The sequence below is a fragment of the Columba livia genome, chromosome 1 (assembly GCF_036013475.1).
Source record: "Columba livia isolate bColLiv1 breed racing homer chromosome 1, bColLiv1.pat.W.v2, whole genome shotgun sequence".
In the NCBI taxonomy this organism is placed as follows: Eukaryota; Metazoa; Chordata; class Aves; order Columbiformes; family Columbidae; genus Columba; species Columba livia.
This window is the reverse complement of record NC_088602.1, coordinates 114214476-114231203: the sequence shown is the minus strand read 5'-3', so window position 1 is coordinate 114231203 and position 16728 is coordinate 114214476. Positions and strand designations below refer to the sequence as shown.

General features: G+C 37.6%; 1 protein-coding gene across 1 annotated transcript; it reads left to right on the top strand.

The window, feature by feature from the left end:
• Positions 1 to 320: 320 nt before the first annotated feature.
• Positions 321 to 9226, top strand: LOC110358828 (uncharacterized). The gene is made up of 4 exons (XM_021287594.2): positions 321 to 533; positions 2709 to 3056; positions 4381 to 4484; positions 7912 to 9226. Exons 1-4 carry the CDS (start codon positions 485 to 487, stop codon positions 8089 to 8091), a joined length of 681 nt encoding a protein of 226 aa, XP_021143269.1. The 5' UTR covers positions 321 to 484; the 3' UTR covers positions 8092 to 9226.
• Positions 9227 to 16728: the final 7502 nt, after the last annotated feature.

Sequence of the window (16728 nt, the reverse complement as noted above, 5' to 3'; positions counted from 1 at the left end):
TAAAGTAATTTTCATCCATGTGGTTTTTAAGGCACAAACAGAACATTGAGCAAGAGCATCAGAGTTGGGTGTCATTACAAACTTTTCTCTGTACATTCTAACCACTGCTCCCAAGCTTTTTTTTTTTTATTTTATTTTTTTTTCTTTTTCTTTCTTAGGCAGCTTTGAGTAGATTTGCCATACAAAACAGATCCTCCTCCCAGTCACCTGAAGAAAATGCTCAGAATGGAAAAACAGTCCCAGTCGGGTTCAATTTGAAACTGTGATATTAGAAGCTACTTTGTTGCAATGTCCAGGATGTGTGATGGTAGAAAGGGAAATAGTAACACTGAACGAAACCACAAGAACCTCCCCTTAGAAACAAGGTTAAAAACATGTTTTTAGGAGAGCTTCAATTTACTTTTCAACTGCTTTCTGAAAGCTTTGGTATCACTAATTTTGGCTGAGATTTTAGAAACTCTGCATTAGCAACCTCAGTAAAACAATGTGGCTTGGTATATCAGTTATGATATCATACTTCGTTCACTCTGCAGGTAAGTATGGGATTTTTAAAATTTTTATTATTTTTTTAATGTATTTTACTCCATAATTCTCTAAACCCTAAGTGATCGAGGAAGGCAGCGATAATTTTTAATCAAGGAAGATGTCAGTTGCTCAGTTGTACTTCGTAAAGTCTAGAAGCTACTGTTTTATGGAAGAAAAATGAGGGGGGGAAAAAGTATAAAAGTACTTAAGAGACTAGACAGAAATTAAAATTACATCTGACTGAAAAAGGAGAAAAATATGGGTACATTTTTGCATGTAATGTTAGGAATCTATGCTGATATTTTTTATATATAGGTCAACTGGACAACATATTAAGTTTCTGGTTGTGTGTTGTTGCTCTTGTTTTGTTTTTGTTTGCTTGTCGTGTTACATTTTGTTTTGTTTTACCTTTTAGCTGTTCAGAGCACAGTAATAGATTTACTTCAGGCATGCTCTCAGTCATTTTGTTCATTTGCAAGAATTTTATCTCAAAATACCCATCATTTACCAATTCATCATCCTTCTGCGTTAAGTGTATACAGTTAGTATATGTGCACATAGTAACCATACAAGGTTTTACTTGAAAAAGAGTAATAAAAAATACCCAAAGGCTCTGGGATGTTATATTAGGAACTTTCAAGATAAAAAATTATGGAAATTGATGATTGTTTTGAGATTGCATCAGAAACATTCCAAGCAGTGAATCTGAGTAGACTTGGATAGTACTTATTTTTAGTTTAATAAGCATAGATTTTTTTCCTAGTGTATTCATTACAGTTGTTTTTATTTCATTTTTAATATTTACTTTGTTTAGCTGTACTTGTGTTACCTTGTTTTCCAGTATTCTTGCCTATAACAAGGGGCATGCAAATATTTAATTAATGATGTAATGAAATAATAGGATAAAATCAATGGAGTATTTACATTACTTTTAATTATGGTAATAATGATCTTTATTTTCTTTTTGTCTAATCCCATTTTAACATAATCCTGTCCCATTTTGTGATATTGATCTCTAGGACAATCATAACTTCCATTTTCCCCCAGATCTCCAAATTCACAACACGGAAACAGGTTTTTTGTATTTTTTCATTAATTTAATATTGATATCTGTGCTATTGACAATATGTATCTCCTGGTGTAACTCCTTTAAAAACACTATGTGCACATACACAGCAATTGTGAAGAGCATTTCAATTTTGCATCTTGATCAAAATGAAGGTATTTTCAGAGCTTTTTCAGTAAACTGTTGTCAAAATGAGTGTTAATATCAACCTTCATTTTCACATAAACTTTACTATGCCAAATGACTATCAAGCCATCGTTAATTGTGTAAATGATATAGCTAATAAACCAATACAAACACAGCCAAATTTGAGCCAGAAACTATTGTATACATAGGAAATATATTTTTAGAAGAAGTGCAGACACTTGCAGAACAAAATTTTAAGTTTGTAAAAGTATGTGTATTTTTTCTAGAACTTTTTGCAAGTGGAAAATAGTGTCTGAAATTTTCCAGAGCAAAGCTTTTTTATGAAACCATCCCAAAGGTTTAAGAATAATAGGAACTGTAGACAAATTTAATCTAGTATTCTGCTCTGTTTGCAACTCCTACTTTGTCATCTTCTGGGCTTGCATTTCTTACACCCTACATGTAATTTATTTGGTACACACTCTTTAGGCAAAGTTAATTACTGTCTTTCTAACTCTGTTTTGAATACTGACTGCATGGTTTGTTTCTCAGAAGGCTGTTGCAAAACTGGTTTTTGCCTCACTTGAGTGTACCTTTTGCTACACTTACCTGTAGCTGTGGCTTTCTATACCTCCAGATATGGGCTACGTCCACATAGGGGTAATGGTTTTAAACTAAATGAGGGGAGATTCTGGCAAGACATGAGGAGAAATTTTTTACAACTATGTTGGTGAAACACTGGCACAAGTTGCCCAGAGAGGTGGTAGATGCCCCATCCCTGGAAACATTCCAGGCCAGGCTGGACGGGGCCCTGAGCAACCTGATCTAGTTGAAGATGTCCCTGTTCATTGCAGGGGTAGTTGACTAGATGACATTTGAAGGTCCTTTCCAACTCAAACTATTCTACAATTCTATGATTCAGCTGGCCAAGAACCCTGCTCAAGAGCACACACCTCTCTTTCTTTGCATGTCTTTTATTTTCACCTTACAGCCAGTAGTGGGCCAGAGCTTTCAGTCATGCAATACCCTGAGGATACCAGCGTGCTCCTCAACTCCACAGTGTGGATGCTATGTGTATTTGAGTACCCTGGTGAGGAGAACGAGGAACCAGTCGTGTACTGGAGGAAGGGTCCCAACTGTCACAACCAGAAGAGCCTCCAGTCGAGCCATGGCATGGGCAGGCCACAGGTACACATTACAAAGAACACCCTCAAGGGATTCTCCATCTTAAAACTGAGCAACGTTGACCAGAACGCCAGTAACTCCTATTTCTGCGATGTGATGCTAACACAGAAAATCCAGGGTAAACGTGGAAACGGCACCAAGCTGACGGTGCATGGTAAGGAGCATTCAGGAGTGACAGAAACAGACTTGATATGTGCAGAGTGAATTCAACTTTCCTTCAGCCTTACCTCACTGTCTTCTTTCCCACCACTCGCCTCTGCTGAAAGAAGGGTGGGAAAAAGCAGACTACAGTTGTATGAGTAGGGGAGGGAGTGCACACCTCTTGTTTGAACTATTCATACAGCTGGACACAGACACTTCTCAAGTACAGACTTTTCTTTGGATCTAAACCGGTTCACTGTGCAGTAGAACAGTGACTCTATTTTATAGAATACTAAATATTTTGCATATTAAAATATATATAATCCATTAATATGACATAAATATTTATTTTAAATATGTTTTCTTAGTCGCCTCCACAAACATTTGCTGAGTCTTTATTACATACAACCCCTCCCCCCACCAACCAAAGAAAACCCACAAAAACCAACAAAACACTGATATGATCTCATTATCATTTTAATAATTTTCTTCAGTCTTTATAAGCCAATGGGCTCTGTTGAAATATGCAGTTTGTGCTTTCTCTTCCAGCTACTGAAAAATGAACAGTAAATTCACACAGCAGTGTGAATGGTTTTAGAAATAGCTTACTTGAAAGGAGGGGTAAGTGGAAGTTTCTTCCTCTGTTTGTAAAATATTTTCATTTTCTAACTCTTCCCCTATCCTCTAATTATGAATCCAGCTTCCATTCTGGGGATGTGATCTCAGTGACAGAAATACACTATTTCAGATGAGCCAAGTTTTCTCTGTGTGGACTTCCCAGACAAATCTGATTTTCTAGCTAAATGCCTCAAAGTGTCTCCCTCATTCTAGATTTCACATTATGTTTAACAATCATTCAATGCAATTCTTCCGAGTCTCAAAACAAACACAGCAACCAATGAAATTCTTTTGACTATCGCGCCATAAGCATATGTTTGGTATAGGAATTTTTTGTTGGTCATTTTTGTTTTGGTCAGACTTAGTAGGATAATTGTCATTCCGAATGGCTTCCTCATCATTAACTAGCATGTGCTCCACAGAAAGGTTTTTTTCTGATATCTCACTTCTAGTATACTGAGAATTTTGTTTACTTTCCATTGCATAAGTAGCCCACAACAGGTTCAAAAATCTCATGTCTGAGGTAAAAAGAAAACAGCAATTCTCATACGAGAAGCTCAACCTTTTAACCTGAAAAAACAGTCAAAGAAAATGTGATAAAAATAAAGACAAGTGTTCTGCCTGATCAGCCCTCATGAATCCTTCAAATGAAGCCTTATCAGAAAACCGACTTTTTTTTTTCTTTTTCAAATCCTTATTTTTCTTTCTCTTTGTTTTAGATTTCAAATGCAAAGACTGTATAAGATCAGATAAGACCTGGTGGGGTTGGTTCCTTCTTCTTGGATACACCATCTTCGTCACTACAGTTATCATAGCTTTTGGTGTAAGTAATAACTTCAAAAATAAATACTACAAACCTAAAGAAGGGTGGCATCTTCTGATGGAAAGAAATAATAAGCATATTAGCCTGAATATGCACCTCTGATAAAGTAAAAAGTCATTCTATTTTCTGTTAACTAAAGTGTTAGAGGTATAATCCCCTGCTTGTGCCTGCCTGTGCTTGTTTGAGGGCATGGGCATGAAAAAAAAATATAACTAAGGAAGCTGTGACATACAGAGAAATTTTTTATATATGCATATACACATATTAGTGAGGTTTTTTTCCTTTCTGAGCTTGCTACAACTGTGAAGCTATTTTCTGTGTTGCTGGCTGATCTTTTTACTTTTACCTGGAAACAAAAGAGAATGGGAAAAAAAAAATGCCTAAATGATTAGCAGTTTGAAATACATCCTTTTTCCTCCATGTTTCTGGACTCCAGCTCCTAATTTCATGAGCTCCCCTAGACACACATCAATGTCTTCTCATATTTTGTCTTACTTGTGTTCCAGCCAATCAACCAGTCATGCCAGGGTATTATGCCAACTCCCACCCATTAGCTGGTGTGGGCTACTGCCTGACATTTACCTGGCCAGCAGTGCAGCACCCTGGCAATTTGAAAAACTGAAATTAATTTGCAAGAGAAAAGGATAACAAGTTTTGGGGTACAACATTGTCTAAGCCCAGGGTGAATTCTTAGGTTTCCCATGATATTTTAAAAATCCTCTCCTCTTTCCTAGTTGTGGCTATGTTCCCTGCTTCAGGAAAGACTTTATAATAATTTTAACCAATTATTTTTTATGGAACCAAAACCTAAAAACTAGCTAATAATGAATATCTCTAATCGTACTTGGTAACATCCTTTATGTAAATGAAACCATTTGAAAGGAAATAAACCTGAGCTATGCCATAACTTGATACAAATGAGCATCTCAGTCTTTGAAGACACAGATGGTACTACACTTGTGCCTAACCCTCAACAGTGCAACATGTTTTACTTATGTTTATAAGGTCCATACTTGCAAGTGTAGTTCAACTGTTATAATTTATAGAAGACCTAAAATATTCCTTGTGCTTCAAACAATGTCCCTTCTCAAAACAACTGTTGCAGATTCCCTTAAAAGTTAACAAACAGTCTAAATTGGACTAAGAGGTAATAGTTAAAAAAACTAACTTGCTCAGAGGAAGAAAACTTTGCTCTTGAGGAATCAATATGGTTTGAAATCAGTAGCTATTTTAAATCCAGAAAGACAGAGATCTTCTAGGTAGCAAAGTCCTGACTGAATGTCAGGATTTCCTTCACCTTGTCTTCTCTTTCTCAGCTTGTGCAGTTTAAAGTGGCTACTTCACTGTCACAGAATCTGGCACGGTGGCAACAGCTCTCTCTCTCTCTACTCGCTCTCACTGCATAGCCAAGAACTTCATTATTATTATATAAGACTCAGTATGAGTGACATAAATTAAAAGACTGACAAAGAAATTTATGGTATCTGATTGCCCTTCTAGGTCAAGTAAGGCTTGGGTTTTGTTTTCTTACCAACTAGTTGGTAAGTACTATTATCTCAAAGCCACATCAAAACCAGAATTGTTCACACAGTAGGAGACACGGTAAGCATATTTAAGGAGACAGTAAACTCATGCCAGAGAGAGACATTAACAGTCAAACTTGTTCAAATACAATAGCAGCAGAAGCCTGCCAGAAGCCATTTCACATCTGAATACAAAAAGTGAGCCAACCTACTCTCTCCTAAAATGAGTCACTGTGAGCACAACTAGCAAGCAGTAGGAAACTCTGCTTGGGTCTGGCTGGGATGCAGCCTCCATAGGGTTGTATTTTGGATTTGTAGTTAAAACAGTGTTGATATCACATCAGTGTTTTGGCTGAACAGTGGCTGAATGGCCTTTCTCTTCTCACTCTGCTGCCTCAGTGAGTAGGATGGAGTGGACAAGAAACTGAGAGGGGACATAGCCAGGATAGCTGACCCCAACTGACCAAAGGGATGTCCCATACCATATAATGTCACATTCAGCAATAAAAGCTGGAGTGGGAGAAGAAGAAGGAGGTTTTTTGCTTCCAAAGTGACCATTGCTCAGAGACTGGCTGGGCATTGGTCCACCAGGTGGAAGTGATGAGTGATTTCCTCTGCATCACTTGTTTTTTTGTTGTCTTGTTTGGTTTCTTTTTTTCTCTTTCTCCTTCACCTGATAAATTGTCTCTGTCTTGACCCATGAGGTTTTTCACTTTTGTTTCTTCATATTCTCCCCCAAGTCCCACTGGGGATGGGAGAGTGGGCAACTGAGGGAGTAGCTCTGTGTGTGCTCAGCTGCTAGCGGGGGTCAACCCACCACACAGACTGACAGTGAAATTTATAAAGTTAGGAAGTTTATAACTTTTAAAGGTCATTTTTTTTTTTTTACTAAATGACAAATGTTTCCTCTCCTGAAAATGTACATTGTGTCAAAATTGGAGCGTAAACTAATGAAAGTGGGACTAGATGACTCAAAGGCCCTTTGGCCCTTACAGGCCACTGCTTAAATCGAGCGTGTCATGGCTAGCTAAGTCCTTTAGGGAGCTTCTGCATGGAGCTGTTAACCTCGAGGTCTGACCTGCTTTTTCTGATTCTAAAAGTCCTCTGAGCTGTTCCCTTGCTTCTTACTTCTGCCAAACTTTTCCTGTGCTTCCAAGTCCAGAGTAGGGCAGAGCAACACACTATCCCAATGACATCTGTATGACAGTTTTGTCTGGTTTATGGAGAAACTATTACAGCGGTCAGTTGGGGATTCTCCCCAAAACATCCATCTCATCCACTCTTCAAAAAATTTGTTTGTGCCACGTAAGAATAAAGAGTGAATGAAAATGTCTGTCCCCACACTCCCACACTCTATTTCTTCTAAAGTAACAGCACACATACATCATCCCAAAGATAGCACTGGGAATTACGGAAGTTTTAAATGGAATCACTGTTATACAGTCAGATGCTTTCTGCTTATTTCTTGAGTATTATATGACACAACCTGTAAAGGCTTAGACTTTAGTATATAAAATCTAATTCACTAGAATAGTTCTTACTCTTATTTTAAACCAAAATGTACCATAAGTTTTCTGCTGTATCATAATAGACCACATCTGACCATATTCCACTTATTAAGTTAGAACCAGAAAAGCTATAAAACAAGAACTACATAGGTATTAGCACCTTACGTTATATATCACTAGGATTTATTATTATTAAGAATAATAATAATGAATAGTCTGTCTGTTCATGAAGGTGTAGTTAAAATCAGCATTTTCATATTTCATTTTCACTGTGATATACATAAAAAAAAAAAAAATCAGAATAAATGCTGGATTGCTGTCCCAGTTAGGGATATGTGGTATTTATTTAAAATGTGTTTACTGCTTAACAATATATTTTGTGTAATATTGTAACAGATTCACCAGTGCTGTAAAAAGTGCAAGAATGAGACAAGAAATACAAACAGCATTACTACTGTGCCAAGCGAATGGACTTATGACCAGCCATCCAGACCAGTTATAAATGAGTTTAATCAAGAATATGAAGATATGTCACTAATAAGAACTTTCAGTGACATTGGAAGGAAAATGACATGAAAAACAAGGTGGTGCGTGCGGTTGTAACTAAGGTATGAGCATGAGTGATGGGGGGGTGGGGGAAGGCTTGTGGGGTTGTTGTTGGCTGTTTTTGTTTGGTTGGTGGTTTTGGTTTTTTCACTTCAAACACAAGGACACAGTTGGGATTTTGTTTTTACCCTGGTTAAGACAGCCTCTTTCCTTTACAAATGCAGTTCTGTAATACCATATCTATCTACTGTAATGACAGATTTAAAGAAGAGTTTGTCAGAGAGGAATTCCTCACATTCTCCCAGTGTACTGTCTGATCTTATTTCTAACTCCTTACATGTCCCCCATGTTTACAAATCCCTGCAACTTCTTCCACTCTCAGCTATTTAGGCAGCTATGCCACTCACATAATGCATATTAAGTACATCCATCTCCTAATAGAATGAAAATCCTTAATGTGTTTTTGAAAGTTGTAACTTATGTGTTTTCTGAAGAAAAAACAATTACTGAAATAATCTATGTAGCCTATCTACATGTCAGGATTTAATTTTACTGCTGTAGGGCTTATCCTTAATGTTTATGTGCCATATCTAAGATTGTAACATAAAATGTTTGGATTTAAAAAGTGTCTTTTAAACTTGTTTTAAAATGCTTAGAATCCTTATAGAATCTATGTAAATAACAACAATAGAAATAAGCTGCACAGAAAGAGCTTATCATAATTTGCATAATAATGAAGTACTTGAGGAAGTGCTGCTTTGGTATAGTTATGTATGAGTGACTTGAAGGAAATTAATAGTTTGACAAAGGATTTAAATTGTTGAATTTTTTCTTTCCTCAGTCAAATATTGTAAGCTGAATATCATGTTTCAAATTTACTTATCACTGCTAATGTATTATGCAAAAGGAAACAGTTCATAGAATAAAATGACAGAGATCACAGCCTTATACATTAATTGTGCAGTAGTTACAAAAAGTAACTAAACTCTGTTCACTTAAAAGGGGACAGTAAGTCATATAGTTGACATTCAGGGCTGGACATTACGAAGTGGATACATACTGCTAGATGGATTCAGCTTCAGCTTCATCACTAGCCTCTTCTAAAATGTTTCCTTATTCCATCAGTAAAGATGCCAAATAAAATTATTTTAATTTAATAAATTGATCTGAACATTTGATCTCTTTTGGTGAAAGTGCTGGCTAATACACTTAGAAAAAGTGGAACATGACTTCCAGAGGGATACATACACTGTGCCTGAGCATTTGAAGATGACAATCATAAAGAATTTTTTTTTTTGGATATTTTTTAATTATTTTTTTAATTTGGATTATTTTTTTTTTTTATTTAAACAACAGCCTTCCCTTCTCCTCTACCTAAATGGGGAACTGACTGGATCTGCAGTCATACATATTTAGGTTTCCAAAGTCAGTAAATCAAATTATAATTGTGGATGTAAATATGTAACTTATTTCTTTTCCAGTGAAACTATCTCTTCGGAAGCACTTCAAATTTCCTATTTTAAGAATCTTAAAAGTATACTCCTTATTGCATATAATATATTCCTAACTCTTCATTTCAAAGTTAAAATTATACAATGGATTAAACACTAAGGGGTTAAATACATGGAATGTTTATACATTTAACATGGAGCTTTAGAGGAGAGAGAAATAGCCATCCCATCCTCTAAAATATGTGGTGTGAAGTCCATCTGAGTCAAAGATTTGTGAAGATAAGAACCGAAGGCAGCAGTCACTGAACCAAAGTCACCTTCAAGTACAAGAAACACTACAAGGTCTATGCATTCAGTAAAATCTTTCAGCTCTGGCATTTTGGCAAAAAATGACAAGAATTCATTCCTAGTCTAACAGACATAACTAGAAGGCACACTTAAAAAGCATCTCATTCAGATAAGTCATATACTCAAATGGGGCCACTTTCTTTACACTTTATAACACTGCCTGCACTTCAGGTCAACGGCTTCTTGAATAGCTGAGCTATTTTCTATGTAGTGTTTCCAAAGAAGTTGGACATAAACTTCCAGTCTGAAAGGTTAAATATTCAGGAAGTTCTGCGGAATGGAAGATAAATAATAGGTAATGCATTTCATCACCTAACACCAAAAGTACAACGACAGTAAAAAGACATTATTTGTTACGTTGCAGTCAGCAAGGTCATGGATTTTTATGGCAGCTTAGCACAGAATGAAACACCAGGACTGAATTCAGAATGAGTTTTGAACACAAGCAATTCTTAATATTAGACATGTGAAATACAACTTTTTTCTATTTATACTTCTTTTTCTAAAAGTGCACAATGCAGTGTTAAGAATGTTAATATTTATATGAAATGCTAGTCCTACAGTAAGTTGAAGAATCACAGAGCCACTGATTAGAGGAGGCCTCTGAATATCATGCTTTCTAAACCCGCTACTCAAGCAGGGTAGGATAGAGACGGTTGCACAGGGCCATGTCCAGATGACTTTTGAATATCCACGAGGAAGAAGACTACAAAGCATCTCTGGGCAACCTGTGTGTGGTCATTCCCACAGTTAAATGTTTCCTGATGTTCAGATGAACCCTCCTGAGTTTCAGTTTGGGCCCATTCCCTCTGGCCATGCCACTGGGCACCACTGAAAAGAACAAGGCTCTGTCTTCTGCATTACTTCCTATCAGGTATTTAAACAAATTGATAACATCTTCCTGAGCCTTCTCATCTCCAGGCTACACAGAGCTAGCTATCTCAGCCTCTCACACATCAGATGCTCCTGTGCTTAATCATCCTTGTGGGCCTGCAGTGGACTTATTCTAGTAAGTCCATAACTTTCTCATACTGGGGAACCCAGAACTGAACCCAGCACTGCAGATGTGGTCTAGCCACTGCTGAGTATAGAGGAAGTATCACCATCTTTGAACTACTGACAATGCTCTGCAGGGTAGGATGTTGTTGGCCACTTTTGACATGAAGGCACATTGTTGGCTCACAGTCTGGTTTTTTTTTGTCCCCAATACCCAATACTCTGTGTAAAGCAGATGCAGGATTTTGCATGTCCCTTTGTTGAACTTGATGATTTTCTCTCCAGCCCAATTCTCTGATCTGTCCAGGTCCCTCTGGACCATGTGTTTACCTTCAGTTCCAAATTACTCAAAACAAGAGTCTCAAGTTTATGACTTAATAGATTAAGGATAGAGTCTTAACCCATCTGAGAACTGCAGACAGAGCTCTTGCTAATTTTAGCAGGAGTGAAGTTTACCTTCAAATCACTTGAATATATGCTCTGACAGGAAACATGTAGACAAGCTAAAGGAAAAAAGTAACTGAAATAGTAATTTACAAATATTTCATCTGGTATTAAGGATTATTAAAGACATACTCAGCTAGGAGCTTGACAGTAATTACAGATTTTAAGATGTATTGTGTATACATTTAGAGTGTGGAAAACTGATCTGAAAACACTTCATAGAATTTTTGGACTCCAGAAAAATGTACATAATAATAGCATGCATGCCACACAGGTCTTGGTTCTACAGAGGCAAAAGAGTTGGGAAAAAGGACTGAAATTGATGGTCTTATGAATGGGATGGGAGAAAGGATGGGTTATTGAAGTTCATGTGAAGAACTTAACTTGAAGGAATAAAGCACCAGCCTACGCATCAGACATCCATAGAGTGCCTACAACTGGGTGATGAGCACTACTGCTTAGCCTTGTAGTCCCAGCCAATTATGATTTGTATTAACTAATAAAATAACTGTTGCATACTTATAGTGATCTTCATTTCTAAGTGACCAAAGATTTGAAGGTGAGACCAAAGTTCAGAGTCATTTTAGGAAAACAAGAGCTTTTAGAAAAGGCAGAATTACTCCAGAATATCCTAGACAGGGCATTGATGTGTTCAGATAGAAATTAATTGCATTTTTCAAAAATGGGAAATTATTAAATTCAAGAATGCAAGCATTCATAGAATGCAACATCCCAACCACTTTACAGTTTCCAGGCAAGAATGAGTTCAAAGATTCTTCTGTTTCAAGAATGAAAGTGATCCTCCCCAACAGGTCTACAAAGAGGTGAAGCTGTCCTGTTTGCCTCAGCAAGCAGAGAGACTGAAGTTTTAACAGAAGACTTGGTGCAAACTGCCTTTTTAGAGAGCATGCCTATACCAAAAGACTCTATCTGCAGCATTTCCTTTTCAAACACCCACAGCATACTACATGCACATCTTCGAGGCCTCAATAAGATAATTATTTCATTAGAATATCACAAATGATGAAGCTACATTGGACTAGAATGAATAGCATAAAAACCAAAACCACACACAAACCAAAACAAAGCAAAAAAAACCCCATACAAACAAAACAACAACAACAAAACACCAAAGAAAAAGCCACAGTTGGATTGTTAGCTGGTCCAAGTATAACAGGGTAGGAAGTTAAAACTGTAGCTCAAGTTTCAATGCACCCGAGAAGCTGCCTGTTGGGAGTTTCATGAACTGTGACTGCAACACAACTGTACATCAGAACGAAATCACCAGGATGACCAACTCGTGAAAAATGGTCCCTTCACACCACAAATTTCCCCCATAAATATCAAGGTGGTTTCCAGGATCTTTGTCCCACCTTTACAGCACTTTAGGTCTGGCTTGGGTTCCTGGAGATGAGCACTGCTTTCTCCCTGTGAAACAAGCTCTCATGTTTGCTGCCTTCTTAGGGCAAAAGCTGAGCTGTCATCGCTAGGTGAAGTTAAGGAAACTGGGCCAGGACTAGGCTTTCTGCTGTCTGACGGAACACATACCAGTAGCTACACATGAACAGGGGTTGGATAGAGAAAAGCAGGAGTAGGTCAGCCATAACTTCATTAAACATAAAGGATACACAGAATCACAGAATGTTAGGGAATGGAAGGGACCTCAAAAGATCATCCAGTCCAATTCCCCTCCTGGAGCAGGAACACCTAGATGAGGTTACACAGGAATGCGTCCAGGCGGGTTTTGAATGTCTCCAGAGAAGGAGACTCCACAACCTCCCTGGGCAGCCTGTTCCAGTGCTCTGGCACCCTCACCGTGAAGAAGTTTCTTCTCATATCTAAATGAAACCTCCTGTGTTCCAGTTTGCACCCACTGTCCCTTGTGTTATCATTGGTTGTCACTGAGAAGAGCCTGGCTCCATTCTCCTGACACTCACTCTTTACATATTTATAAACATACTAATGGTTTAAGACAAGACTTCCATGACGCTTTGGGGTAATTCCACGTTTTTTCTTTTGTAGTTGGTAGCTTCTCTAGAATTTATTTGTAGCTTAATGTGGAAAGATAGAAACTTACTGCATTCTTCTGTTCTCATACAAAAACTCCAACTTTCTAATATCAGTAGTTGCAATGTTGCATATTCTTATCAAGGTTATAATTAACATGGAAGGCATGAAGTCTTGCACAGATGTCCAGTTCACAAATATTGAAAACATTCTTTTTAATGCTTCTCTGTCATTTCCTAGTACAGCTACAACTGCACAACTTCTCTGCCTTGTAATTACCGAAGTCTGATTGAGAAAAATATATTTCAAATTTGCCATTACTTTGTGGCATATAAAAAAAATGGTGGTAACTGATCTGAATAGAGGAGGAATTATATCTATATACAGCTTACATTCTCAAACACGCCTGTTCTTTGGCGAAATACAAAATTATTTGAGACAAAAAAACCCCAACAACAACAAAAACCACCAAAACCCCCACAACACTCTCTCTGACCTAAATCACATAAGTCATGAGAGACACATCCCTAGAATATAACAGCATCTCAGACTAGCTTCCTAAAATCAGTAAAAATATTTCAGCATAGTAAAGAGTGTTTTAGGCAACACAGATCCTTCTGTTGACCAAAAGCAAAACATACAGATGCAGTATAGGAATGAACAATTCTTAATAATCTCTTAGGACACACAAAGTGCCTTGACTGCTTAAACATACTTCTGTATGTAATATTTAAATAAGAGAAAATATCTTAGCATACCATTAGCATATTCTGAAGTAATAACTCAGAACAAATTTATTAACATTGTGCTTTATCATAAAAATGGCCATATTTTGTTACCTTATCCTGACCTATCTTCTAGATTTGACTGTGCCTGTACTAATGATTTTCAAAAGAATCTGTGAAATCCAAGTTTAAAAAAAAGTTTCCCAGACAACACAACTGGCAGAGCCAGTAATGTTTCAGCAGAAATGGAACATGGTGGTTTGGGTTTTGTTTTTGTTTTAACAGTAAACGTTTTTTGCAATTTGCTTCATTGCAGCCACTTATCAACAACATCATGGTACAAAATAGACACAAGCTTTACCAAGTTTCATTTCCTTCAGCCTTTGAATATATTAATTACATATTTTTATAAACAGTTGTCATGGACACACCCCAAAGTCAGTTTTAGGTGGACAAGTTTCAAAACAGACTTTATGTTAGCTAGAAAAGTGTAGCAAATAAGCCATCTAGAAACAAGGTTTATAAAAGTATTATTTAGCACTCCAACAACATAAAATACAGAATCAGATATCAGTTGATGCCATGGACGTTACAACACGTTCCAGAAGCTTCTCTGTTTCTCTGGGCACCTCCTTTGTTGGGGACCCTGTCAGCCGACTGAATGTCCCACCCCTCCTGCTCCCCACCTGGGTAGAGGCGAAGTCACCCTGCCCCCAGGTGGGGAGGACGTGACTGTCAGCACCACCCCAGGTGTGTACGTGGGCACAGGCACAGTGCGGCACAAAAGGTGCAAAAGAGCCATCAACTGCCCCATTGAAGGCTCCCGATCTCAGGGGGATGTGCAACTGCCACAACAGTTATTCAGCCTATTTGTGTAGCAACTCCATCAGAAAATGAAATTCTGACAAGTTCGGGTTCTGCTTTCAGCCACACAAGGACTACACCTAAAACACTCTTAAAAGTACAATCATCTATTTAAGAAGTACTCTTAAAATTACAAATTAATATCTTTCATTGTGGTTTCTCTTGACAAAAGGGATCACTAACTGATTTTTCGACTCAATTTTATTTTTTTAGGACTATTGAAAAATCCTGACTACCTTAGGATTTTGTGCGAAATGTAAATAAGGTGGTTAGGATCCATTTTCAGCAGAACTGATTTATGACGTTCTAACAGAAAATTTCAGCTACTAGCCAGCATAATTAGCCAGAAAAGATTCACACCAAACTGAAGAAATTTGAAAATGGTAAAAAAGCCCTGAACTACCTTCATTCAGAAAGGCTATTCAGTCCTTGAATAATATGACTACTGTTAATAAAAAACAAAGTCTAAGAGGTCTGATCTTGTTAGATTACTGCTTCTCTTTTAAATAGAAAAAAACAAACACAAAACCAAAACCACTTTATCCTATCACAGTGAACACTTCTACATCCTAAGTCAGGATTAACATGATTTTATTCTTCCTGAAAAATCTTATATCATCCTATCATAAACCTATGAAGCTTAATTTTGAAACCATGTGACATTACCTGTGGCTCTTAAGGCTCAGTAAACAGGACACTGCATATTTTCCTGTGCATGACATACATACATGCTGAAAGATGTCAGAATTGTATGGATTAAAGACCACAACAAATTCTGACAGTGTTGATGCTCAAAAGCAACATGCATCACCAGTAAATGAACTCCACATTTAATAGCCTGCTTTAAAAGCAACTGTTACAAAACTGCATCCAGATGAACGAGCTTTGTACAGGCTCACTAAATATATACAGCGGCATGCTCAGAAAGGTAACCAATTGTGCTGGTTTGACTGAAAATGGATTAATTTTCTTCGTACAGTTACAAACCTTTATTTTTCATAGCCAGCATGCTCATTATTTGGACTGTGTTTGAGAACACGCAGATAACACCCCAGCATAGAGCTACTGTTTTTCATTGCTCTGGTCTGAGAATCAAGAATATTCTGAGTGCTCTGCCCACAAGTGTGAGGTATCGAGGAAGGGGCGCATGGATGGGGCAGAGCTTCACTGACATCCAGACTGATCACTGAAAGTATTCCATCCCATTAGCATCATGCTCCAGATTTAAGAGTGAGGCCTTCCAGTTTCTTGCTCTCTTCTGCTCTCTCTCTCTGGGGGTAGCTGGGGAGGTTTTGGTTGGGATGTTTAGCTCAGCCTTTTGTCATTTTGCAGAAGCCTCTTGGCTTTTCTGCCTTTTTCCTCTATTTTTGTCTCTCTGGGACCAGCTGCTCAGTTGTGGACAGAGCTCGTGGAGAATTGCCTTGAGTATCTTTTATTTCTATTTCTTATATATGTTTACTACTAGTGTATTAGTATTTTTTTATTAAACTGTGTTTATTTCAATCCAAGTTTCTCCTTTCCCTTTTGATTCTCTCCCCTATTGGAGGGGGGTGTGGGGTGTGAGCAAGTAGCTATCATGGTTGTATTGCTAGCTCGGGTTAAAACACGGCACAGCTGAGACGACATACGCTGTTTCTGAAAGCTTGTGAGTAGCTCCAAGCCCCCAGAACACAAAGTGAAAAAGAGCTATATCATGTTTTCTCCAGAGTGCCAAAAGAAGTGGTACCTATTGAATCAGAGACTCAGGCCATAGCAGATCAGCATGAAAGAAGAAAATTCCTTCACAGCATTACCTACTGTTTCTATTCATGCTGAAAGATACCCTCTGTATA

Coding starts and splice junctions, on each gene's coding strand:
- LOC110358828 (XM_021287594.2), top strand. CDS start 485: ATGTGGCTTGGTATATCAGTTATGATATCATACTTCGTTCACTCTGCA. Junction 534..2,708: donor ATACTTCGTTCACTCTGCAG/GTAAGTATGGGA, acceptor TTCACCTTACAG/CCAGTAGTGGGCCAGAGCTT. Junction 4,485..7,911: donor CAGTTATCATAGCTTTTGGT/GTAAGTAATAAC, acceptor ATATTGTAACAG/ATTCACCAGTGCTGTAAAAA.